Genomic DNA, 27685 nt, shown 5'->3' on the forward strand with positions numbered 1-27685 from the left:
AGAACTTGGGCTATGTTGATAAGAGAAATTAAGTTATACGGTGATAGGGCCACGCTTGTCAAAATTCACCTGGTATTCTCTTGCGTAGTCAGAATGTCTCCACCGTCTGGGGAGAGAGCAAAGTTGAACTGAGTGGCCAACCATGGGCTCCACTGACATAGTACAGAACTCCATGGGTAGTGTGGGAAGCTCTGCAGTGGACGTGCAGTAACCAGTGATTCCAAATTGCAGATCCTGTAATGAATGAACTTGTGTCTTGTGGTAACCTAGATCTTGAGAGGACAAGTGTATGTGTGGATGTTAAGGTCATGGCTCAGCATTTATTATGCTTGTTTGTGCTCTTGGGCAGGGACATGCCACCAGCGTTAATCCAAGAGACTGCAGTAAGTGGCCACCTGGACCCTTCAATCATATAGGTATTTCTTGGGACCCATGTACAGGCCAGTATGCCAGGGTTGCCGATACAGGGACAAATCTAAATGATTAAACACAGAATTAGCAAGCTTCTTACCCACTGGTGCCAGAAAATTTCATTTACCTGGTGATTTAGTATCATGAAATGTTAGCATCCCGTGTTTATACTTGCACTGAGTCACTTCCTGATTTCTCCATACCACCAGTTATAATGGCAGATATTGTCAGTGATGGGGGGAGCATGAAAAAGAGAGAACATGATCTCAGGTCTTCCAGTTCCAAGTCCCATCTCTCCACTAACAAGGTCTGTGATCTGAGGCAAGTCACTCAACATCTGTGTGTGGGTTTCTCTGTATCTACTAGAGGCCTGGTGCACGAATTGGTGAACGGGTGGGGTTCCTTGGCCTGGCCGGCAGTCAGAGCCATCTCACCCAGTCTCAATTGGGGCCGGTTGGCCGGGGGGAGGGACTGCGTGAGGTTGGCTGTGGGAGTGCACTGACCACTAGGGGGCAGCTCCTGTGTTGAGTGCCTGCCCCCTGGTGGTCAGTGTGCATCATAGTGACTGGTCGTAATGATCGCTTAGGCTTTTATATATATAGACTAGAGGCCTGATGCACGAAATTTGTGCAAGAGTAGGCCTTCCTTCCCCCAGCTGCCAGCACCGGCTTCCCTCTGGCACCCAGGACCCAGGCTTCCCTCCAGCCACTGGTAGGCACCCGGGACCCGGGCTTCCCTTGCAGCCCCAGCTTCATCTGAAAGGACGTCCAATCTAATTAGCATATTATGCTTTTATTATTATAGATTAATGATACTAGTAATTTTTATATTACTAATACTGTTCTACCCTTTTATGGGTTATTAGAATCAAATCAGGTAAGATGGTAAAGTTCTTTATAAAATATGAGGCACTAAAACTATTATAACATGTAGCTCATTTAGCAGATGACCAATCATTCTCATCTGTTTTGATTTGGTTCTCTGTACACTAGGTTATATTAATTTGAATTCTGGCAGGAAGCAGATGTAACACTCACAGGGGTAAATGAAGAGAGTTTAATTGGTGAAGCATCCTGGGCTAGCAACAGTGAGGTGCAACTACCAGCTGAAGGTCTGAAGGGACAAATGGAGGGAAGTTCCTGGAACCCAGAGAGCTGTACACAGCCACAGCTGAGCAGGAGTGGAGCCAGGGACAACAATCCCATCTCTCTCTCCTGCCCTTTGCTTTCCTACCGATAGGTCTTTTTGGCTAAACCCACTGTGGCTAGGGAGCCAAGAGGTCAGCTTGGGGAACACACAGAGCAGGTGAAAAGGGCACACAGGTGGATCTGTGGGCAAACGAAAGCTCCCCAGCAAAGCCATTAGGGCTGATCCCAATCTCTACCCCTTTTTCCTCACCCAGGATTTAAGTAGATGTTTGTGCAGCTGGTTTGTTCCTACAGTAGCCAAGCATCATGATCTTCTAAATCATTAATATCAACACACCATACCAAGGTTCTTTCTGGTTTATTGTTTGGTAGAAAGACATGCTCTTTAACATTTGGTATAAATATCTCACAAACTGCTTCTCTTAGACTGTAAAAAAGTCAAAGCCTATTTTCTTTGAGATGGGGCCCTTGAATCTGACATTCAAGTCACCATGATAGAAACAGGAGCTGCTGTGTCTAACATTTTGTAGGATGCCTCAACAAAAGGCATGTGAAGGCCTGCTCAAAACCTCTAGCATCTAAAACGATCCATCTTTCTGTCCAATGCCTGTGAATGATTAAGAAAAGGAGAATCCCAAACACTTGTTCCTGATACTGGGTGTGAGAGGGCCAAACTCCAGCCTTAAATCTTTCTCTAGAAACTCGAGAAAAAGGACTTTCCTCTTCCTCTTCTCTCCAGCTGGCTTTCTCAAGTACAGATGCATATGTCTTCTTGGGACCCAGGCACTGACTACCCTAACAGTCTCATTAGGCTTCCTGAAAGGGCTTTTGGTGAAAGCAGCTTTAATTTAGGTATTGCTAATCTTCAGCCCTTAGAAAAAGTAATTTTTGTTTTATAAAAGGGGGGAAGGGACTATTTTAAGGAATTCAACAAAAGGAAATAGGTACCTTTTATAAAAAGGACTTTCAAGCTCTCTTGAGCCCACAACTTAACTGACATAACATTACTAAAGTGTCTCCACATAAAACATAGCACCTTCATGTCCCCAGCAGCTGGATGGATGGGATCTGTGCACAGAGCATCCATTTAAAATGCCTTCACTGGAAACAGCAATTATGGCAGAGGTATGGCTACTCTTGTTCCATTCAGTCAAATCCACATCCCTGCAGGCTGCTCTCTGCAGAATTAGCTGTAAGGGAAGTAGTAAAGGTCCTGCTGGACGGCCATGAGCAGCCCCGGTGCTCCCCGCACGCCCCCAAGCCGAGAAGAGAAGGCCACACTGGGAATGTTGGTCCTGGAGGTGGGATGTGGGGAGGGTATGGTTCTGAGCAGGTGGGTATCACGTAGGCTCCAGATTCTCGTGTAGCAGTCCTGGCCCACTAGGAGAGGGGAGACAGACACGTGGCACGTTAGCGAGAGTACAGAAAACGCGTGTACGTGGCTTCTCATGACTCCCTGGGAGCCAGAACACAAACCCTCAAAGGGAGTATGTTTCTACCGATAATATGTAGTTTTTGAAAATCAAAGTGATGGGTCACCCTGGTGCTCTAGAACCTTAACTAGTTGCATGTATTCAAAGTGACAAGCTGCACCGACTGGCTGTGTGACGCCCTGGAGGGCTCACTGGGTGTCCGGCTAATGGGTGGGCACTGTGCTTCTCTTGGTGTCAATGGCTGTTCAAGAGGGAGCCCAGCCCACCTGGTCTTGATGACATGCAACCCATTCCCTACTTCTAAAACAGTGGCCAGGAAGAGCTACTGACTTCATTACACCTGGGGACAAACTAGGTGCCATTCTCCCCAGAGCTCTTTCTGGCTTAACGGCTTAGTTCTTGAGACCACATGGTCTTCAGGGCTCAGTGATGAGGAATGTGACACCTAGCACCATTGGTTCCGGTGGTCCAGACACAAGGTATACAGACTGGAGAGCTTCAGAGGAAGAGAGCAGACACCCGAGGGATGGACAGCCAGCCAGTTGCTCCTGCGACTGTGGGTGGATTCAGGTAGCGCAGTTCACTGATCACTGCAATTGGCCCACTACCCACATCTGCCTGTCAACAAGGTGTCTCTCTTCTCTATTATCCAGAACACTGAACTCTTCTGAGCTGAAAACCCATGGAAAATAGACTTTAAAAGAAAGCTAACTGCTGGTGATGGTGACAGTAGTAAAGAAGAGTAAGAAAGTTCTAATAAAGTGATGCTTCTTAGCCACAAAAAGGTTTCAGGGAAAAGTACTTTCTGTAGGAATAGTAGCAAACTTGAGGATCTAAGACTGAGAATACATTCCTTAATGTCAAGAGCCTACTATTTCATTTGTCAAACCACCGAACTCCCAGCTACCAGAATATTCTGTTGTCCACAAACAGTATAATCTTGTAACTGCTTTCCATGGGGCTTAGTGGCTAGACAGCTCTGCTTCCTGTTCTACAGATCATGGATCCAAAGGGATGGTGTTAAAGGAACCAGGCATCAGTTTCTTTGCAATGACCTTAATTTCTTTTTTCAGCATCCTCTTCTGGAAACCAACACAAGTTCAAAGAACAGGGAGCCCAAGCTTTTCGATGGGAAGTTGCATAATGGGATAAGGTCACTGAATGCTGACCTGGTGAACAGATGTAAACCCTACATCCAAGTCTCCCAAACTGCTGTGTTACTGCACCTAGCTTGCCTGTTACTGAAATGATGTTTGTCCACTGATGTGGGAACAAAGGGCTGTCCCAGCTAGTCTCCCCAATCCCAACAGTCCACAATCCCTATATTCTGTTCTGTTTTAGAGTAATGTCTCCCTCAGCTGCTTCAGATGCTGGGGGCCTAGGATAGAATTTGGTGAATGGGACCGCCCCTGCCCCAAGTACCGGCCACCAGGATTCCTTCTTCTTCATGCACGTGCAGGGGCAGGAGGGCGTACTCGTTCACGTGACCTTCGTACTGCCTTACACACTTAGTGGTCCTCAGGTCCCACAGCTTGATCTGAGGGAAGAAGCACAAGGGGCCATTAAGGAGGGTCTAGCAGGTACACTGGTGAACCCCAGGAATGAGGGAGGGCAGGTGCTCTCCAAATACCTCTTCCCGTTAGAAAAATCTAAGCCTCAAAATCCTGAGGCCTAGACTCCATCAAAAGCACCAGAGCCAGTTTCACGTCTGTCTAGACCAGACTGGGCTCTAGCAAAGCACCTGCCTGCAGTCTACCCTACCTTTCCAGCCATGTCGGATGCCATCAGGCACTGCTCTTCCTGGAGGATTTTCACAGATGTCACCGATGTGTCGTGGAACAGGCTAATGGCCTTCCAGTTATTGCCTTGATTTCGACATCGAATATCAATGGCAAAGATCTCCCCAGAGCGACAGCCATTAAACAGCAAAGGAGTCTGTGGAAAGAGGGACTGCTTGGTACCTCCCGCTAAGGCTGGGAGGGGTGCGCCCTCCAGAACACAGCCTTCCGTCCCCTCTCCTATCACAGCTCTCTTGCATCAGAGGTGTGGGTGTGGTTGGTCAGAGTTTGAGCCTCAGTGGAGTTGGGAGGGTTCCTTATGGAAGCAGAGAAGAACTGGGCCCCATGTGTCCCGCCAAGGTCGTCCCCACTGGCTGCACTGGCACATTAGGCCTCACTCTAAAGCCCAAGTGATGGCGCCCTATTTCCACCAAGATCATGTGAGAAGCTGGGGTGATGAGGATGGAGTGGGAGAGATCAGAGGTCCAGGTAAGACATGGGGTCCTAAATAGAGAGGGAGGATGGCTGAAGAAACCGGAATTAATGAACTCTGTGCTTACTGCTGGAAGCAGATTGGCATACTACCTCCTCCACATTTCTAAAGAGAGACAGCATTTTCTGTGGAACAAGATTTTGAAATGCAGTAAGACTAGAATTTTTATTTTTAAATGTATAAAATGTATAACTTGAAAGCTGTGTATGAAACTATTAAGGGCTATGAACTGGGAATTTATACACTAAAAAAACTGCTTGCCAGGCTGGTGTGGCTAAGTGGTTGAGTATCGACCCATGAACCAAGAGGTTCCCAGTTCGATTCCCAGTCAGGGCACAGGCCCGGGTTGCAAACTCAATCCCCATTAGAGGGCGTGCAGGAGGCAGACTATTGATGTTTCTCTCACATCAATGTTTACATCTCTATTCCTCTCTTAAAAAAAAAATCAATAAAAACATATTAAAAACAAAAAAACTGCTTGTCCTATTAGCTAATCCAAGTGCTACTTAAGAATTGCTAACAGTTCATTTAAACAGGAAGTTGTTTAAAGCCAGTTCAGCCAGGCCTTTCTAGATCAGTCAACTTTCACTCAGTGCAGACACATTTAAGAAACCCTTAATCCTTCTGATGCCGTTTTCCCCTGTAAAGGGGGGATGAGGACTGACGGTCACATGGGAATCCAATTTCAATCCAGCAACATTTCCACTCTTGGGAAACTGTATTAGGCCCTTCCCAGTCCCACCAACCATGACAGCAAACTGCTGGGCCAAGACATCACTGCTGGTCCCAAATGACAGCCGGTGTCCCGTCACCACGTTGGTCACCAGGACCCACCGAGACAAGCCTGATAGAGACAGAGATGAGGCGGAGACAAGTGTCACTTGTAATCTGGGACAGGGATTGCGGGATATGGGGATTTAAGGTCTGAAACATCCTTTACTCTGGGAACCTGAGGTGGCAGGTATGGCTCACCTGTGCTGAAGCAGTTATTTGCCTGGATGTTTGAGGACCATGCACAGGACCAGGCCCCAGGGATCCGGAAACTGCAGAGCATGCCAGGCCGGTCTCCTGCTGAGAGAAGCAGGGAGTGTACAGCATGGCTGCCCTTGAGGGACAGAGACCTCCCCTTCACTTCACACTGCCATGCCAGTAACCACCCGATTTGGGAAACCTCCAGGAACAGCTGCTCAGGTGCATGCAGGAGGCAGCCGAGCAATGATTCTCTCTCATCATTGATGTTTCTCTCTCCCCCTCTGAAATCAATAAAAATATATTTTAAAAAAACAACAACAAAAAACTGTGGTGTTAGAAGTCAGGATAGTGGTTCCCTTTAGGGAAGTGGTAATTGGAAGGGTACTGGAAATTCTGTTTCTTAACCTGGGTGGTGGCTATATTTAACCTTGTGACAACTCATTAAACTGTATACTTAAGATTTGTGCCCTTTATGTATGTTTTATCAATAAAAGAGTTTATTTAAAAAATGTTTTGCTTTAGAGTGCACTTCTAATAATGTGATCTGAGATCGAAGCCCACTACATTGCCTCCTCGAAAGCTGTTAATCTTTTTAACACTTCTACTGGACATCAGGAAAGATTTATATATTCATTCTCAGAATAGCCACTTTTTAACTAGGGACCCCAGAGAACCAGGGTGTCTTTTTCTGCTACCACAAAACCCAGGAAGAGGTTTTGTGGGATTGGTCCCATAACCCGGTGGGCATGTGCCCCGGCCAGGATTCAAACCGTGATCCTCAACCACTGACCCACACGGATCAGGCCACAGATTAGTTTTAAAGGCAAATTCTGAACTTTTCTTGGCCCGTTTCTTCATCTGTAAATTGGTGATAATACCTGCTCCATACACTAGCTGTTCAACGAAATGCCAGGCACTGGGCTACGTGTATGTGACTTCATGTACCACTCCATGTAACCTGATGGGATAGGTACCATCTTCACTCTACAGAGGTTAAGTAATCTGTTCAAGTTGGGATTCGTGCTAGTCTGCCTGAAGCCTGTACTCTTAAGAGGCCTGACCCTTGTCTAATTGATCCTAATTCTCTGAAAGACTAGAAACTTAATTTTCAGAATGCTGCCAGGAAGAAGTCCAGAATTCTGAACTGCCTTCAGCCAGAGAATGTAAATATCCCTGATAACACCAGCGGGTCACACCTTTGTGAATGATCTGTACCAGGAGCTCAAATAAATGTTTTGATTTCTTGCATTGATTACACATACTTTTAACTGTTCTGGCTCCTGAAATGACCCAAAAGAAGGAAATATGTAAAGATGCCAATGCATCCCTGGTCAGTGTGGCTCAGTTGGGCATCGTCCTACGTACAGTTCAATGCCTGGTCAGGGCACTTGCCTGGGTTGCTGGCTCAACCCCCAGTAGGGTACATGCAGGAGGCAGCCAATCAATGATTGTTCTCATCACTGATGTTTCTCTCTCCCTCTCACTGAAAATATTTTTAAAAAAGAAAGATGCACATGTTTCCAGTATGAATCCTGAGGGGTCAGGTTTACGGGCTCCCCACAGGTGCTTGCTATCCCCATCCTGCGAGCTCTGAGAGGTTCACTCAGCCTGTGGTTCCCACAGCTCCTTGTCCAATTCTTCGCCAAGGAGCTTCTGGTGTTGTTGGCTGTAGCCTCTGGGAGGCAAGGACAGAGACCTCTGTCACAGCACCCCCTGATTAAAAAGAGTGGGGGGGCGGTACCTGGATGACTATTGACGAACAGTGACGCTGGGAGCAGGGTGGCACAGCCCGGAGTCTCTGCGATTCCCATGAGGCACAGCCTGGAAACTCTGTTAAGGACAGTCAAGTACAAGCTCTCCTCTGGGAGGAGAATGAGCATTAGTACCCTTCAAAAAATTACAAAAATAACACCCGTAAAGCCAGATTTAACACATTTACATTTTCCATATTTAGTTTCAGATGTTTTTAAAGGAAAAAATGTCACAGACACAGCTAAAAGCCCTCTTTGACCCCTCCCTAGCTCAATTCTCCCTTTTCCCTCACCCAGAAAGAATCATTGTTCTAAAATTGGTCTGCGTTCTAGGCCATGTTACATTGCCACAGCATATTTGTCCATGAGCAATAGAAAGAACTGTCACTGTTTTAAAAACATATGTAAACAGTATCACACAGATCAATCTCCATTGTCTTCTAGATTTATCACTGTTGAGGTTTATAGCCTCAGTTCCTTCATTTACACCATTCTCTGTATAAATGCATCACAATTGATTTATTCATCTTCTGCTGGGCACTTAGGTTATTGTTTCTCTTTTTGCTTTGCTGCTGGAATGAGCGCCTTCCGGTCTCCCAGGGCCAAGTGTGGGAGCCTTTTCCAAGGCAGTGTTTCTTAATCCCAGAGTAAGAATTTTTTTTTTTTTTAAATATATTTTATTGATATTTCACAGAGAGAAAGGGAGAGGGACAGAGAGCCAGAAACATCGATGAGAGAGAAACATCCATCAGCTGCCTCCTGCACACCCCCCACTGGGGATGTGCCCGCAACCAAGGTACATGCCCTTGACCGGAATCGAACCCGGGACCCTTCAGTCCGCAGGCCGACGCTCTATCCACTGAGCCAAACCGGTTTCAGCCCAGAGTAAGAATTTAATTTTACAGTACTACATGCTATATACACACAAATATTTGAAACAAAAGTTTTATAAAATACTGGAGGCCCAGTGTAAGAAATTTGTGCACTGGTGGTGGGGGGGTGTCCCCTCAGGCCAGCCTGCACCCTCTTGCAGTCCCAGAGCCCTCGGGGGATGTCCAACTGCTGGCTTAGGCCTGCTCCTGGGAGTGGGCCTAAGCCAGCAGTTGGACATCCTGCTCACAGTCCGGGACTCCTCACTCCTTACCACCTGCTTCTTACCGCTCAGCTCACTGCTCCTTAGCACTGCCCCAGACTGCGCTTGCCAGCTGTTTGCCCGGCTTCTGGCTGAGCAGCGCTCCCCATGTGGGAGCGCACTGACTACCAGGGGGCAGTTCTTGCATTAAGTGTCTTCCCCCTGGTGGTCAGTGTGCATCATAGCAACTGGCCGTTCCGCTTTTTGGTCAATTTGCATATTAGGGTTTTATTATACAGGATTTGCCCTTACTAAGTATGAAACTGTCATATTTTCTAGTCTGTTTCACTTAAAAAATGCTACTCACAAGTTGCTTTCATATCCCACTGACAGGCCATGACCTGCAGCGTGGTTATATCAATGCACTTATCCAGCAATGTTCCCCATTCTCACATCTGTCAAATCTTGGCACTATAAGACCTTGAAAATTTGTGCTTATCTGAATGGGTAAAAAATGCCTTCCCATTATTTAAATTCGCATTTCCCTAACTACAACTGGGTGTACTGATTCATCTGATTAGTCGTGTGGGTTTCCCTTTTGAACTGTCTCTTTATATTCATTGCCTACTTTTCTATTGTACTGTCTTCTGACTGATTTGGTTCCTCTCCCTTTCCCTTCACAGCCTAATTTCTCTGAATCAGAACCTACATTTATCCCCACTCCTTGCCTTTCTTTCACTCTTCAACTCACTAAAATCCAGGTATGACACCTTTCCAGTAAATGTTCTCCCCAAGGTCTCCAATGAGCCCTAGTTTCTGAATCTGATGAACACCCTCCAGTCCTGCCCTGTGGTCATGCAGCACAATTTCTAACTACACACTCCTTGGTCTCCACACCATCACTCTTGGAGTTCCATCTTTGGACTCTTCCAAACACCAACACTGCCTGGCCTGGATCCCAAGTCTCCGAGACTTGTGCCTCTCCTCCACTCCTGCTCATCACTCACACCCTCTCCTCTGCCTGCTTAATATTGCAGCAGCCTTCTGTCTGAGGTATCACCGTCGTCAGCCTGTATAAGAAATGACTCCATGATCACAGTCTTCCATGGGCATCCCACATCCCTGAGGATTCAGTCTTGCAAGGCCCTCCTTAGCCAGAGACATCATGGATACCCATGTACATGGTCTCCTGACTCTTTCTTCTGATGGAGCACTGGACCCCCTTTCCACGCATCCCATTACCTGCATCCCTCTTACACCCAGCTGCAACACAGACATCACTGCACAGACTGATCACCTGTGGAGCTGCCCATCTCCAGCACTTCGCACAGGTATTGTATATGCTCAGTAGATGTTGGTAGAATGAACACACACACACACCTCATCAAAAAATGTAAATATTTGCAAAGCAATTAGGCAACATTTTTGGCAGTCTGTCTGATGCGTGCGTGTCATGTTGCCTTAGGTCAGTGGTCGGCAAACTCATTAGTCAACAGAGCCAAATATCAACAGTACAACGATTGAAATTTCTTTTGAGAGCCAAATTTTTTAAACTTAAACTTTTTCTAACGCCACTTCTTCAAAATAGACTCGCCCAGGTCATGGTATTTGTGGAAGAGCCACACTCAAGGGGCCAAAGAGCCACATGTGGCTCGCGAGCCGCAGTTTGCTGACCCTGGCCTTAGGTGGTAAGTGTGGAGGGCAAGGATATGGGGAAAAAGTCCTTACACATGCACTCTTAGTTACTGTGGCTGAAACCCACAGGTTTAAACAGGTTCCAATTCAGCCATCATTTGTTGAGGACCCACATGTGCCAAGCACTGTGCTAAGTGCATTCACAGATGTTAACTGTTAATCACGTGGCAACTCATGAAGTATGTGTTGGGTACCAGTGTGGTCGTCCTTTTAATAACTCATTTATTTTTATTATGGAAATGATTTAAGACAAGACTCATTAACATGTGGCTTTGGCTTGGAGTCAAACAATATTCTTCTGTGAATCACATGTCGGACAATTGTCCTATGCATCGAGAAATCCTGGGGGCCCCAGATGAAGGGCCCAGCTACCCTGACATTGCACTACTGTGCTCCTAGCAAAGAAGCCCTGATGGCTCTCTGGGAAGGCAGAGACTAGAATGAAGAGTGCTCCAAAGAAGGCCATTTCCACAAGGACCCCAGGTCCAGAGCCCACAGGCCCATGCACCATGCCAAAGGAGCCCCCTTTCTCTGATGCCTGCCTCAGCCCCCTTCCCCCCGCCCAGGAGGCCCACCCCACCTTGGAACAACTGCAGCTCTTGCTCCTACCTCTGCTTCAGGAGGATTGGGGGTTCCTTCCCAAGATTTTACTGCTCCTTTCTGCTTTATTCCTCTGCTAAATTTCATAGTGACCTCAAAGTCACCCCAGGACCTCAACTACTTCTCTGAGCATCATGGGAATCCTTGTCTTCTACCATGTGCATTGCTCTTTCTGAAAGAGTGAAGTATGTGCAGAATGGTCCAGACTTCTGACTTCTAAGATACCACTTTACAAACCCCATAGATGCCTGTCCACATCAGGGCGTGGCCTGCCCACCAAATCTTCATCTGGCAAAGGATACAGAATGTGAGAATCCAAGTGGTTCAGCGAGGCCCAGCACACAGAGTTCACCTGGTGAGGAAGCACATAGCAAGACGGAAAGATTGGTCTGACCACCACCTCATGGAGAGAAACAGATTCTTTCTTGTGGAGTAACTTGTGGGGATAGATCTCCCCTTTAAAAGGGGCTGGAACAACAATTCTGAGAATAGGGAAGCTCCTGTCCTAGCACATAGAGCCTTAAAGAGGAACAGAGAGGAGGTAGCCCCAGGCCTTAGTCTTCCAATATCAGCATGGGGCCTCACAGTGAGACATCTGGTAAACCCTGTAGGGCAGGGATGACTTCTTTCAATGGCAGAAAACAAACCTAACTCTGAAGGCGTACTGTATCTCACTTTACCCAGAAACCATTTTCCTATCTTGTGGCTCATATCCCAAAGAACAGAAAGTCACAGCTTCTTACGGATGCAGTTGTCACCCCACTGCAGTTTAAAGGTTGCCCCTTAGACATCAAGCTTTCCACATTTATGTAAACCTCAGTGTTAGCCATAGACTGGCTGAATGACTCACACATCGTCCTGACACTCTGGGAGGACCCTCCACCCAGGCTACTACAGCCCACCTCCCAGGAACTATGTCCCTTATGTGGGTTCCTTCCAACCAACTCAATCCTTTTGAAGGGAAGGTCCGTACAACCAGCTAAAGAAGCACCACTTCAAGTCTTTCCACATCTAAATTATTTTCTCTTTCAAGACAAACTCCTGGGACCCTTTTCTTCCTCCATGGGTTCTCAGGATCTACAAGTCCATTTCTCCCTTGGGGAAATGAGGTAACAGAGCGCTGGCTTCTTCCCAAAGTTCTCTCCTCTCCTCTGAATTCGGCTAACCATTGCAGTGCCCCTGGACCAAAAGGCAAGTGGGCTGCAAAGCTAAAGGGGAGGGCGGAGTACCTTCCGGTTGGTGAAGTAGAGGTTTTCGTGCATATGCACCCTGAGTGTGGGGGTCTTCAGACCACGCAGGCTGATGATGCCATACTTGGAGCCTCCAACCTTGACATCATTCACTGTGAAGAGCCGGTCACTGTTGGTATCCGCCTGGAAGGGGAAAGCGGCTTGTAGGTGACTTCACAGGCCTAACACCATCTGCCCATCTCTCACAGCCCCCGTGTCTCTGCATATTCACCAGGTGAGAGCTCCTGTCCATGAGGGAGTGCAGAGATGACCTGAGGGGAACTCACTGCAAGAAAGTATTCAGGTCAAATGTCTCCCCAAACACATACGGGGGGAATGAGTCCTGGCCCCTGACACCCTTATGAGGAAGGGCTCTGCTATCAAGGTCTCTGGGGCAAGATGTCAAGGGTCAATTCTGCAGCTTCAGCCCCTAGTCCTATCAGCAGATCATCAGACTGAGGCTCTTTTTAAAAAAATATGTATTTTTATTGATTTCAGAGAGGGAGGGATAGAAACATAAATGATGAGTCATTGATTGGCTGCCTCCTGCACGCCCCTTACAGGGGATTGAGCCTGCAACCCAGGCATGTGCCCTGATGGGGAATCGAACCTTGACCTCCTGGTTCATAGGTAGACATTCAACCACTGAGCCATAATGGCTGGGCGAGACTCTTCGTTTTGTGTGTCCCTCTCACTTTGCTGGGTCTTCCCTCGGCCTCCAGGAAAGACAGGGCTTGCTGGGCAGGCCATGCTCTACTGTGACCTCGAATCCCCAGTCTACCTGAGCAGTTTGGCTCCTTCTGTTTGCAGTGGATCCTCTGCCTACATTTCCCTGGACCCTGGACTCAAGTAGTTGACCCTGGCTTCCAGCCCGGGTCTAATCAAGAGAAGATTTTTGCTCCTTGTAAATGGCATGATGATAGTGGGTGTGCAGGGCAAGGGTCACAGGCTTACAGGCCCCTGCTACTCAGGTCAGAACAGCAAGCAAGGGAGTAACTTGCTGTTGCTACTGAGGACACTGGAGTGCTAGGGTTGGCCACCAAATCCTGCCCAGTATAGGTAAGATTAGAAGCTCCCGAACCACTGTGTACCCTTCTGATGGTTCTCAGTCAATGTGAGGTGGGCCCCCGATGCTCATGTCAAATGACAGAGCTGTAGTAGGGGTGACAATGGTCACCATGGCCTTCCTTGCCAGTTGGGCACCTGCCAATGGGTAGCCAGTAGGTGCCTGTTAAAACTATAAAAACTAGTGGACACATGCTTTTATGCAACTGGCATTTACACAGCCAGGCGTGATGGGAGCCAATGCTAGGGCATAAAGCAGCCGTGGGCAAACTACAGCCCGCGGGCCAGATCCGGCTGTTCTATCCGGTTCTCTTGCTCTCCCCTCCGCTCCTTTACTTTGAATTTATATTAGTTCACACAAACACTCCATCCATGCTTTTGTTCCGGCCCTCCGGTCCAGTTTAAGAACCCATTGTGGCCTTCGAGTCAAAAAGTTTGCTCACCCCTGGCATAAAGTGTTGGGCATGGCAGCAACACCCCCGGCATCCACATGTGGCTCCCTCCCACTCACCATTATGAGGTTAAATCGGTCGCTTGCCAAAGCGGAGGGATCGGAGCTGTGAATCTGAACCTTCTTCCTCTGCATGCAGCTCACTCGCAGCTCATGGGCTAAACTGCAGGGGGAAAGAGAGGGGCAGGGAGGGCATGGGCACCACACCTAGACACCCATGAGGAAGATTCAGAGCTTCTGCCCAGCCCCACACCCTGAAGACCACCTCACCTTGTTGGCCCTCTCCCTGTTATTTCTCAGCAATGGAAATGAGCAAGATCCCAAATAAACCCAATTTTAGAACTCTTAGAAAAACTAAAGCAAAGGAATGAGCAGCCCATTTACAGGGTCAAAGAAAGCTAGAACTAGAGGAATCTGTTTTTGGATCATCTGGTACAACTCTTTCTCTTGAGACCAAGAGATGGTGCCTGAGAAATGAAACACGCCGAAGGGCACACACCCAGCAAATGGGAAGAACCCAGGCATGCGGCTGCCCATCTTACTGCCCCCTTTCCCTCCACGTCATGCTACCTCTCCATGAAGGAGAAATCATGTTTTAGGGCGAAGAACAGGTCTTTTTACCTAGATATTTATCTCTTTTAGGGAAATGAAGGAGAGGCGTGTTCCTACCTGCCCTGCCTCATACCTCCTGCATGGCTGGCCTCCACGGAAGGTGACCTTGCTCCAATATGAGAGCTGTGTCCCCTATAAACCACCCAAACTCATGGTGCACATACATCTATTTAATGTTCCATTTTTTGTAACTTATTAGGTAAAGAGAAAAGGAAGCAGAAATCTCACAGGAATGAAGTTATAAGACCTACTACTAAACTCGCCAAAACCGGTTTGGCTCAGTGGATAGAGCATCAGCCTGCGGACTGAAAGGTCCCAGGTTCGATTCCGGTCAAGGGCATGTAACTTGGTTGCGGGCACATCCCCAGTGGGAGGTGTGCAGGAGGCAGCTGGTCCATGTTTCTCTCTCATCGATGTTTCTGACTATCTATCACTCTTCCTTCCTCTCTGTAAAAAATCAATAAAATATATTAAAAAAAAAATATTTAAAGACCTACTACTAAACTAAACACGATTTTTAAGTAACAGAGAAAACATCCTGAGAAATTTCTGCCCAATTTCTCTGCCTAGGTCCCCTCTCCTCTCTCTGGCCTCCTGCAGAAGCCTGCCCCATGCTCTAGGAGTGATTCTCTCAGGGCTGGTTTCAGCAGCAGACGGCAGGCTGTGAGCTAGAGCGCCTCAATTGTGAAGGCTCCTCACAGAGCAGCTATGTGGTCTCCTGACTGGATTCCTGGACCATGGAAATAAAAAACAGAGAAAGAATACTTGTGAAGAAAACATAACGAGGCACTGACTTACCGGCAATAACTGGTGGCATTGAGAAAACCCAGCTTGCTTTTTTGTAACAAGGAAGTGGCATTCAATCCCATCCTGGTTATTTTCTAAATTAAAAAACAACAACAACAAAAAGATAGATTCAGTGAAGTTTTATGTTATACAATAACAGAGAATATTTTTAGTTCCATAAGATGCAATGAAGAAACAGGTACTAAATTGGCAGAAATTATATGCTATAAATTCGATGGTCTCCTTGGCTAGTCTCCAATCATGGCAAGAGAAAAAGCATATCACAAGCAAGACTGTGTGACTGGAAGGTCTGCTCAGTGCCTCTGTCCAAGCCCCCCAGTCAAGCTATACTTGGGGAGAAGCCACCAAGCTAGTGAGTGCAGGAACGGCCCTGGACACTCAGGTGTGCATCATGCTTTCTATTCCACCTATGATGACCCGGGGGGCCCAGATTTTCCATTCTGTTACCCCATAACCATCCAAATGTCCTGGCATCTAATCCCCAGAAGGGATATAAGAAACCCTCATATCCAAACCATGTACCCTGGTTTTCTATTCAAAATATACAGTTACTGAAACTGTATCATGCTGCCTTTCAAGATTCCCCCAGGGAAGGACAAATGTTAGAATTACTGATGAAACTTTGCAAATTGGGAAAGTGGAGTGGGAGGAGATTGCTCGCTTGTTCTTCTTCTCTTCGTCAGGTTCCTGTCAGGGAAAAGTCAACAACACACTCCCTAAAGTGCACTAAGCGGAGTGTGCAGGGACGCTGAATGGGCACCTGCCTTCAGCCGTGGATGCAGGCTGGCAGGAGTGCAGGGGACAGGCGGCCCCCGGAGCGTGGAGCCCACCTTGGTCTGCCTGTCCTCTTCCTCTAGCAGCTGCAGCCTTTTGTGCTCCATTTCCTTCTGCTGGATGCTCTCCTTCGTGAGAGGGTTGCAGTTGTTGTGTCCAGGAAGCAAGCGGAAGTACCGATTCTTTTCGGGGTCAAAGTAATACCCTGGTAGATCTTTAGTCAAAAGAAATAAAATCCAACTTAAAATACTGTGAACGGACCCATCTAGAAAGGAGCCCGGAGCCTGTCCACCCCCCCCACACACAGCTGCCTATCTTTTCTAAGGGGCGGGAGGTGGGCTAGCATTGTCAGTCACCATCCTGGGCCCAGTTCAGGGCTGAGGGCGCTGTTTGCCTCAGGATCACAGTTCTTGGTGTACCCAGTTCCTCCCTTTACCGTTCCGATTTGCTCCCAGAATTTCCTCTCAGCCCGAATGAGCTGGTGACACACATGGAGTTCACCCACGTGCAAGTGCAGACACACAGGAGGAAGGGCGGCCCGAACAGACATAACCAGTTGACCAGTCAGGACTAGGTTTCATCTTTCCCTGTGGGCAGGGCCAGAGGAGTCTTATCCAGCAGACTGCCTTACCTGGCACAGAAGAACTCCCAGCTGTGCTGGATGAGGTCGACGGGACCTCCTCATCGCCATGGTCAGAATCCTGTGGGCTTTGCTGTGCCCCTGTGTTACACCTGTCGACACAATCATGGTTACTTGCAGTGAAGGGCTGGAGACCCAGTCATTCTCTGACTGTGGGGTCTTGGCAGGGGTAGCTCAGGCAGTGCCACAGCCTTCACCCATGACCCTCTCACCTTCCATTACTTGGGAAGCATTAACCCCGCTTTTCCTTAAAAGTAGTTTACCTACTGCAAATACACCAGTTAGAGCAAGGTTTTGTCTCTCATCCTTAAGAGGATGCATGTCATTCCTTTTCTCATCTCCTCACTTGAGCACTTCATGAGGTCTTTTGGAATTTTCCAGATGAAAAGAAGACCAGAGCCCTGACCGGTTTGGCTCAGTGGATAGAGCGTCGGCCTGCGGACTGAGGGGTCCCAGGTTCGATTCCGGTCAAGGGCATGTACCTTGGTTGCGGGCACATCCCCAGTAGGAGGTGTGCAGGAGGCAGCTGATCGATGTTTCTCTCTCATCCATGTTTCTAACTCTCTATCCCTCTCTCTTCCTCTCTGTAAAAAAAATCAATAAAATATATTTTTTTAAAAAAAGAAAAGAAGACCAAAAATCTTTGCCAATAAGAATTCTACCATGATCCCTATGTTCACAGAAGCACAATTTATAATAACTAAGATTTGGAAACAGCCTAAGTGCCCATCAGCAGATGAGTGGATTAAAAATCTGTGGTACATTGCCCTAACCTGTTTGGCTCAGTGGATAGAGCGTCGGCCTGCGGACTGAAGGGTCCCGGGTTCGATTCCGGTCAAGGGCATGTACCTTGGTTGCGGGCACATCCCCAGTGGGAGGTGTGCAGGAGGCAGCTGATCGATGTTTCTCTCTCATCGATGTTTCTAACTCTCTATCCCTCTCCCTTCCTCTCTGTAAAAAAGCAATAAAATATATTTTTTAAAAAAAATCTGTGGTACATCTACACAATGGAATACTACGCTGCTATAAAAAAGAAGAAACTTTTACCATTTGCAACAGCATGGATGGTCCTGGAGAGCATTATGCTAAGCCAGTGGTCGGCAAACTGCGGCTCGTGAGGCACATGCGGCTTGTGAGCCACGGTTTGCCACTCTGTTGACTAATGAGTTTGCCGACCACTGTGCTAAGCGAAATAAGCCAGTTGGAGAAAGATAAATATCACATGATCTCACTCATATGTGGGATATAATGAACAACATAAACTGATGAACAAAAATAGATCCAGAGACAAAGAAACACTGAACAGATGGTCCAACCTCAGAGAGAAGGCAGGGGAAGTTGGGGGCGGGGGTGGGAGGGTGGGGGTGGGGGTGGGGTAAGAGATCAACCAAAGGACTTGTATGCATGCATATTAGCATAACCAATGGATACAGACACTGGGGCGGTGGGGGCGTGTCCTGGGGGCAGGAGTGGTGGGGGGAAGGGGAGATCAATCAGGGAAAAAGGAGACATATGTAATACTTTAAACAAACAAACAAACAAACAAATCAACAAAAAGGAATTCTACCAGCTGGGCTCATTTGTCAGCTCAACAGCAGTTACAAGGCCAGGTGAATTTCATTCTTTACTGGATCCAGCAATATAGAGTTTAAATTGTACTTGGCAACCCAACCTTATAGATGGAGAAACTGGGGTTCAGGTCACAGAGGTGATTTGCTCAGTAATACTGAGACAGAGCCATGGTTTAAACACTCATTTTGCAAAGCTACAAGCAGCTTCCATGGCAATTATAGGCTAAAGGATATAATGATAGTGCAAAAGACCTAATTTTAGAATCCTGATAAAACCCTCTTTAAAATCAAGAACTTCCTCTCTCCCCCCCCACACCAAAAGGAGCACAAATTGCAAAACTAGGTGGAAGGAATGAAAGAATTTTCTCTTTTGTCTATAAATACTAACAATGCATGGTTTCAGGGAAAATTTATTCTCGCTTTTTATGGCCCAGAGCTTCCTGTGATCAGGAAGCTCATCTGTGATCAGCAGCAGGAGGAAAGAAGGATTAAGTGTCATGACAAATGTCTGTGTTTCTAGTCCAAGGACTGCTGCTCCATTCTTTCCACATGGAGCCCAGAAGGTGGCTTCCACACAACTCTGCCAAAGCTGAGCTGAGACTCTTGCCCAGACCACATTGTACTACACACTGCTCTTGTGGGAAGGCCTGGGCACCCAAAGTATCCATGGTTCTCCTTTCAAAACATACAAACACTGGGCACCGCCCTGATCTTGCTACAATATTGGTCAAGTCTGGGACTTTGGCTTAGAGTAATATTTTATTCGGCACCTAATGAGGCCCATCCTGTACGGAGGGCCTACCCAGAGGCAGGCAGCCTGTTAGGGGCCTTATATACATTATTGTGAGCTTCACAAGTGAAGTATTGTACAAGAATAACTCAGAGTGATTAAGGAAAAAGCAGTGTGTCAAACTCAGACTTCTTAATTCCAAAGACCTTGTTCCTTCCACAACATTTTTAAAAAATATGTTTTTAATGATTTTTTTATAGAGAGAAGGGAGAGGGATAGGGAGATAGAAACATCAATGAGAGAGAAACATAACCGATTTGGCTGCCTCCTGCATGTGCCCTGATCAGGTGACCTCTTGGTTCCTAGGCTGATGCTCAATTGCTGAGTCACACCAGCCAGGCCATTCCACATTTTGATGCTTTTTGTTATTGTTTAGTTTAAGCTTGTCTAAAGAAGCATCATGGCCTTTGACACCTTATAACTAGAAATCTGTCCATTTTGAAAGGAGGTCTGGAGTATGGAAGTTTTAAAATTGGCAGACAGGTCCCCTTGGTGAGGTGGGGGCTGTGCAGACTTCTTATGGCCAGAAGTCACACCAGCAACCCTGACTGTGAAGAGGTGTCCTCTTCTGCCGCCATGAGGTGATGGGGAATCTTGTTCTGAGACTAGATTGCTTGTATTTCCTTCATGCAGTAAAATAAGTAGAGTGGAGCCCGGCCGGCGTGGCTCAGCGCTTGAGCATCGACCTATGAACCAGGAGGTCAGGGTTCGATTCCCGGTCAGGGCCCATGCCCGGGTTGCGGGCTTGATCCCTGGCGTGGGGCATGCAGGAGGCAGCCAGCCCATCCATGATTCTCTCTCGTCATTGATGTTTCTCTCTCTGTCTCCCTCTCCCTTCCTCTCTGAAATCAATAAAATATATATTTTTTAAAAAATAGCCCTAACTGGTTTGGCTCGGTGGATAGAGTGTCAGTCTGTGGATTGAAGGGTCCTGGGTTCGATTCCAGTCAGGGGCATGTACCTTGATTGCGGGCACATCCCCAGTAGGGGGTGTGCAGGAGGCAGCTGATTGATGTTTCTCTCTCATCGATGTTTCTAGCTCTCTCTCCCTCTCCCTTCTTCTCTGTAAAAAATCAATAATATATATATATATATATATATGTAAGTAGAGTGGAAAATGTTTATATTGGGATTTCAACTAAGTATTCACTAGGCTTTAGTTTTTAAGCTGGGTGGAAGGTACACATTCATTGTACTATTCTTTATACCTTTTTGTGTTTTTAAATACTATATTTTATATATATGTATATATAGCTTCTTTCTCAGGATTTACGGAATTAATTACATTCCCAGAATGCTATTTTCATTGGATGGAAAAAAAAGACAGGAAAAGAGAGAGGGAGTCTATAAAATGGAGAAGCAACTCTCCTTCAGTAGTATCAGATAATGTTTACTCTAAGCTCATGGCTAATGCTCTGGCCAGAAGTCATGGTCACTCTGAAAACAAAGCAGAGTGGCCATATCTCCTCACTACTCAAAAGTGTGGCAGGCTGGCCTGCAGCAGCAACATCCCCTGGGAGCTTGTTAGAAGTGCAGACTCTCACTGGGCCCCACCTCGGACCCTGCATTTTGACCAGACGCCCAGTGACCCACGTGCACGGGTGGGTGCTGGACAATACTGAATGGCACTGGGGAACAGCACTTGCCTCTCGTTAGGTCTGTGCTGTCTGAGTCTAGGGTTCTGCCGCTGGCTCCTTCTTCCATGTCTTCTACTTTTCCAGCTGCTTTTATGCATTTCTGCTCCTGTGAGAAAAAAAGGAAAATTACATACAAACGTGGGTGCATGCACTTTTCTGTTCACTTTTTTTTTAATTTTTTAAATTTTTATTTTATTGTTTAAAGTATTACAAATAGTAGTACATATGTCTCCCCTTTTCCCCCATTGACCTTCCCCTGGCCTCCCCTACCCCCTGGCACATGCCGTCACCCCACCCCCACCCTCCCCACCCTGTGTCTTGTGTCCATTGGTTATGTTATATGCATGCATACAAGTCCTTCAGTTGGTCTCTTAGCCCCACTTTGTTCACTTCTTGATAGTTCCTTCATACTTACAACCAAGCCCAACCTGGTTGTCATCAAAGCCGCCATCCCAAGCCTCATCTGTAAAAGGCTGCCCTCCATGTGGAGACACCGATAAAATCCAATGTGTCTGAAGCCACTTTTCTGGCTGAGTTCTACCTCAGAGTTGACACCTGGCCTGACAAGCTGCTAACCTCTGATACCTGGGTCACTGTGTGAGTTGTTGACAGACTCTCACAATTACTTTAAGACAATAGTTTGAGCCTGACATGAGATCTCTCTTAAGTTGTGCTTCTTTCTTCTTCTTACCAGATAATGCCAGAGCACATACTTTTTCCTTCAATCTATATACATCCTGTTTGCAGAGAACAGTTTAGTATTGATGAGCAGGGAAAATTGTGAACATAATTAGTCGGGGGCTAGTGTGTATGACTTCTCAGAATGCTTTCTAAAGAGTGTTTTAGCTTCGAGCGTACACTAGCAGTTGAAAGGAAGGATGTGAACAAACTTTTTTTTTTTTTTTTTAAATAAGGAATGAGATGAAAGCACTTCTTAGTAACACTGATATTGCCATAATTATTTCAAGTGGCTTTTAAAAATCTTATCTTTTATAACCTGAATCTATCACTTAATCATCAAAATATCACAAGTTTTTGCAATGGGAATCACATTCATTTTTATAAAAAAACTAAATTGTGGTCCAAGAACCAATTGCTGTTAAGTTTCAGGCTTTCTCAACACCTGGGGATTTTTTTCTCTCCACTCACTGGAGACACTGATGACATCTTACCTAATACATTTAAAAAACACATTCAAATGCCATAACAAAATTGGGGAAAAATGGGTTGAATGTAACGAAAGAATAGAAGTCTACTTGTCTTCATTTCCCAACTTATACTTAAAATATATATATATATATATATATATATATATATATATATATATATATATATCGATTTCAGAGAAGGGAGAGATAGAAACATCAATGATGAAAGAAAATCACTGATCAGCTGCCTCTTGCCCACCCCTTACTGGTGATCGAGTCAGCAACCTGGGCATATGCCCTGACTGGGAATCAAACCGTGACCTCCGGGTTCACAGGTTAACGCTCAACCACTGAGCCATGTGGGCCTGGGCTCCAACTTCTATTTTTGGGTTGAGAGTGCCTGTTAGCATCAAACAGAGCGCCAGAAGTCTGGACCTACATTCCAGAATTCAGCATTTACTCAACCACTTCCGTGTCAACCTATGATTGTGAGTTGGGGTTATTTTGATACAAAGAGAGAAAGAGAAATTTAATGAGTATGGTACTTAACCAAACATTTCACAAATTCTATTAACAAATTTCTTGATTTGCTAGTGGGAATGTAAAATACTGCCACCACTTCAGAAAGTTTTGCAGCTCCTCAAAAGGTTCAATGTAGAGTTACCATATCAGCCAGCAAAACCCAGCAGAAATGAAAACACATGGCCACACAAAAATTTTGAGAGGAACATTCATAGTGACATTATTCATAATTGCCTAAAAGTGGCAATAGCCCATATTTCCAACAGCTGATGAATGCATAAAAATGTGGCCTCTCCATACAACAGAATGTTATTTGGCCATAAAAAGAACCAAGTACATGACACAACAAGGATGAACCCTGAAAATATATGCTAAGTGAAAGAAGTCAGACATAAAATTGAATGATTCGACAACGTATATGAAATCTCCAGAATAGGCAAATCCAGACACACACACACACACACACACACACACACACACACACACACACACTATGTTATAGGGGCTGGGGTGGAGGGAGAGGAGGCAGAGAATAAGGAGACTAATTGATACATAGGTCTTTTTTTTTTTTTTTTTAAAGCTTCTTGAAAGTCCATTTTTCTGTTATGAAGAATTGTTCTTTCCAGTTATCACAAATGAGATGATAAGTGCTGATTAAATTGTTTTATACTTCCAGGAATAAGAGACTAAGGGAAAGGTTATACCTTATTAACTAGGTGGTAGCTTGATAAAATTTTTATAGAATTTTAAATGACTTATGATAGTCTATGTGTACTTATGCTTTCTTAGATTCCACCAGATTACTAGCTTTTCAAAAGCTGTAGCACTGCCCTGGCTGGTTTGGCTCAGTAGATGGAGCCTTGGCCTGCGGACTGAGGGGTCCCAGTTTGATTCCAATGAAGGGCACATGCCCGGGTTGTGGGCACGATCCCCAGTGGGGGGGGGGGGGGGGCGTGCAGAAGGCAGCCGATCAATGATTCCCTCTCATCATTGATGTTTCTATCTGTCTCTCCCTTCCTCTCTGAAATTAATTTAAAAATACATATTTAAAAGCTGTAGCACCATATACTGTATACTTTAGTATGACAGCAGTTTTGTTTTAAAACCATAATCAGGTTATTGTGACTTTTATTTACTAGTAAACTACAATTTATGCTTCATGCATTTGTAAAACACAGATCTATTGGTATCATATTTCCTTTATTCTGTTTGGTCCACACTGTAAATTAACAGATCAAATGATGATACTTTATGTTTCAGTAAAAGCTTAAAAATGGAAAACGTCTTTTTACTTAAAGTTTCATGAAATAGAATTTACATTTAACAGAATGACTAGATGAGATCTTTTTCTGGAGTCAACCTAAAAGAAGCTAAGTGGAATTGGTAGATCTTTTAGATTTTGTTGCCTACTTACTACTTATAATAGCACTCCCAGCCAGGTACAGTGCATTAATATGAAGTACCTTGAAATCCAAGGGGGTGAAGGGCTCATACAAAAAGATCACATATTACCAGGTAAGAGTTTGAAATGCCTAGGTGTGTAATATATTTAAAACCTTAATTTTCAGTCAGCATAAATTTCCTTTAATTTTCTCTATTTTCAGTCCCATTTCATTTTGAGGCTTAACATAGCAAGCCAGTATAGTTTTAAATATAGTAATCCTGGATTCTGAGTTATTTTAAGATGAAAAGGGAAAAAAGAAGTGTACTTAGGGAAATTAATTTCTTCTTCTTCTTTAACATCTAACTCTTCATCTTCTGCTTGTTGATCCTTTTTTAGTTGACAGGTGGACACCTGTCCTGCTCCAGAGACACTCTTAGCTTACAACAATCTCTGGAAAGGCAACTTTGAATTTGCTCTTACAATATCTAAATAAGATGGATAATCTGGCAGATACCTAGAGCTTCTGAAAAACCTCTAAATCTGCTTCCTCATCAATCTTTTGTATATTTTGGTAGACAGCAGAGTATACCTCCAAAGTTTTGCTATGAAAAGCATTTCAGTAGTGATAAATTCTGAAACTATATATATATTTTTTAATATTTTATTGATATTTTACAGAGAGGAAGGGAGAGAGCCAGAAACATCGATCAGCTGCCTCCTGCACACCCCCCACCGGGGATGTGCCCGCAGCCAAGGCACATGCCCCCGACCAGAATCGAACCCGGGACCCCCCAGTCCGCAGGCCGACGCTCCATCCACTGAGCCAAACTGGCTTTGGCTGAAACTATATTCTTTATATCCTTTATCTGCTTTTTAAACCTACTAATAGTTTCCTCCAGATGAGAGTTGTTTGGGTAGCATCCACTGTAGCTCTCTGTAATATGAAACACGTCCATCCGTTTGCTGACTAGTCTGCTTAGCTTCTCCATTCCTTACTGCTAATGTTGCTTTGCGATCATCCCATGTCATTTTTACAATGGTTCCAATGAGCTTTCAAAAGTTCAACTCTTTTGGCTGCAAGTCTTTCAACCTCCACTTTTCGATAATCCTGAAGTTTCAAACTTAACTTGTAGAAAAGACCTGAGCAGTTTTTCAGGAGCTGCTTCAAATTTGGGGTCTCTCTAGAGGCCTATTCATGGATCTCATTCACCCAGAGATTGGCTTTGTCTCGCAGCCTGGCAGTGTTCCGCACAGGAGAGGCAAAGATTTGGCTCTGCATTCCAAAGTGTTTTGTTTTGAGCATTTCACAGGTTTCTGGATAAATGGTGTCTTTGCCCCAAGACACCATTCCGGACTTGCCTGAAAAATCCCAGACCCAGGAACCTTAAGGCTTGTGAGGTGGGGGCCGTGCTAGGCCACAAGAGGTTGCAGTCAGCCTCCTTCCTGGCTGCACACCTCAGGCACACCTTGGTCCCCTCACTCTAGCCCAGAGAGGTAGGTCCAGAACTCTCCGAAGGCTGAAATTCAATGGGAGCCAGAGGCTCTGCTTGCTCCACCTAAGCCTTCAGGTGGGGCAGCCCAGGCAGCAGGGCCCCAACACCCTGCCTAGCACAGGGCTGGGGGCTGGAGCCCAGCAACAATGCTCCGAGGCACCTGGGACCCACTTGGGGTCATATGGTTTCTTTTTAGGGTGATGAAAATGTTCTGGAATAAGAGATATCACGTGATGGTCACACAATCTTTCGAATATACTACAAATTGTACACTTTCAAAAAGTAAATTCTATCTCAAAAACGAAGATTTACTACAGCAGTACTATAATATTTAAAGTAAGAAACATCCTAAATAATTTAATGAACAACATAAACTAATGAAAAAAAACAGACCGAGAGACATAGAAGCATTGAACAGACTGTCAAACCTCAGAGGGAAAGCGGGGGTGGGAGGGTGGGATCAACCAATGAACTCTATGCCTATATGCATAACCCATGGACACAGACAATAGGGAGGTGAAAGCTTGGGGTGGCGGTGGAGGCGGGGGTGGGGTAGGAGAGGTCAATGGAGGGGGAAAGGGGGACATATGTAATATTTTCAACAATAAAGATTTTAAAAATAAATAAATAAAATGAAACAATGGTACCATTTAAAAACAATGATTTGGAGGGGGATGAAATTTTTGTGGAACTATGTTGGCAAGGGTCCCAATAAAAATTCACTTTCAGAGGAAAAAAATATCCTAAATATCCAACAACAGGAGAATTAAGATTATAGAGACTACTGGACTGTAATGTGGAAATGCTGATGCCATTGGTTTATGGAGAATACAAAATGACCTCTACAAGGAACTTGCTGTCCCCACCCTGGGTGGGTATTTTTTTAACTCCACAAATGAGGAAACAGGCTTAGAGGGCTAAGTATTGTGGCCCTGCTGGTCTGGCGCCTGGGCTGGTGACCACAGGACGTCCAACTACAATTTTCACCATTATTTAAAATGAGAGTCTGGGGCTTTGGAATTTCCATTGTTTTCTCGAGAAAGTTGTCACCCACGTTTTCTTTCCTTCTTGCTGTCTGATTTACAAGACAATGTCTCCACACCCATCAAGGGGAAGGGGGTATCATGGTTTCTTAGGTAACGTGGGGAGACATAAGGCTTTCTGGACACGCAAGTACTGACGTGGAAAAGGTGGCTTTCCCACTAACACACTCGGTATGTAACCCCCAAAGTGTGGGTTCAACCCTGGGCTCCACTACTTACTACTTTTGCTTCCATTCAGCCAGCATCTGCAGGGACAGAGTCAGACTCAAAGCGCAGCCCCCTGCCCCACCTCCAGTGGCTGCCCAGGGAGGGCCCTTGCCTGGGCTCAGCCTCCTCCCTGTCTCCAAGGAGTTTGCTCCTGGCCTCATACTGATGCTGGTACCCCTGCTCTGCCCCCTGGCTGTGGACCCACCAGGACCCACCTTGTCCAAGTTCCTCTGCTTCCTGTCCAAGGCGTGCGTTACCTTAGGTAAGTGACATTCTCAATGGGCCTCTTACTGTGTCTGACAAAGGCACTATCTACCACCTCACAGGTCCGGTGAGCGGAAAACTTCATGATGGTCCAGCATGTGCACAGTGCCTAGCACTGGGGGTCTGTGAGCGCTCAGCCTGCCATAGCTGTTACACTGACCTGTGGGAAACGGCCAACCACAACCTGAACTTTCAGGGAAAACGCCGCCAAGGGCTCGCAGTCCGGGCACTGGAAGGAATTGGGTGGCACCTTCGGCATCAGGGTTTAGAAGAGCGCTCCTTCAGGTCCGACCCTGAGCAGCGACACTCGGAGTCCACCCCCACCGTGTCTGCGGCTGCGGAACCGACCGGACAGGACAAACCGGGCTCTTCCAGTCCAAGAACCCCGCACACCAGTGCGCGCCCGCCCAGCTCCCACCCACGCCACGGTCAGGCCGGCGACCCACGTGCTCGGCTCCTCCCCTCCCCTTCCCCCACGCCCCTGTCCCATCCCGAGCTCTGTCCAGGGGGCAGCAGCAGTCCCTGGCCCGACACCAACGGTCACCGCAGCCGGCAAAGACTTACTCAATTAGAAACTAGACTTACTCGATTAGACGGTGCTCTCCGGCTCGCCCTCGGGCCCAAGCTCGGCAGAAGCAGTGGCGAGGCGTGGAAGGACCCGGAAAGACCGAGATTCAGCGTCCACCAGTTAGTGG

General features: G+C 46.2%; 1 protein-coding gene across 2 annotated transcripts; it reads right to left on the reverse strand.

Moving 5' to 3' along the window:
• Positions 1-1900: 1900 nt before the first annotated feature.
• Positions 1901-27685, reverse strand: DCAF4 (DDB1 and CUL4 associated factor 4). 2 transcript variants are annotated; one of them, XM_080643792.1, is made up of 14 exons: positions 27576-27685; positions 20939-21035; positions 16923-17023; positions 16348-16505; positions 15509-15591; positions 14159-14261; positions 12583-12726; positions 11656-11705; positions 7977-8056; positions 6236-6331; positions 6010-6107; positions 4754-4927; positions 4415-4529; positions 1901-2939 (listed from the first exon to the last, which is right to left on the reverse strand). In XM_080643792.1, the coding sequence occupies exons 2-14, from the start codon at positions 21025-21027 to the stop codon at positions 2746-2748; spliced, it is 1485 nt and encodes a 494-aa protein (XP_080499918.1). In that variant the 5' UTR covers positions 21028-21035; positions 27576-27685; the 3' UTR covers positions 1901-2745. The 2 variants fall into 2 exon arrangements, with proteins under 2 accessions (XP_080499918.1, XP_080499917.1); XM_080643791.1 differs by having other exon boundaries at positions 6236-6334.

The sequence above is a fragment of the Plecotus auritus genome (genome assembly GCF_963455305.1).
Source record: "Plecotus auritus genome assembly, chromosome: 1".
Taxonomy (NCBI): domain Eukaryota; kingdom Metazoa; phylum Chordata; class Mammalia; order Chiroptera; family Vespertilionidae; genus Plecotus; species Plecotus auritus.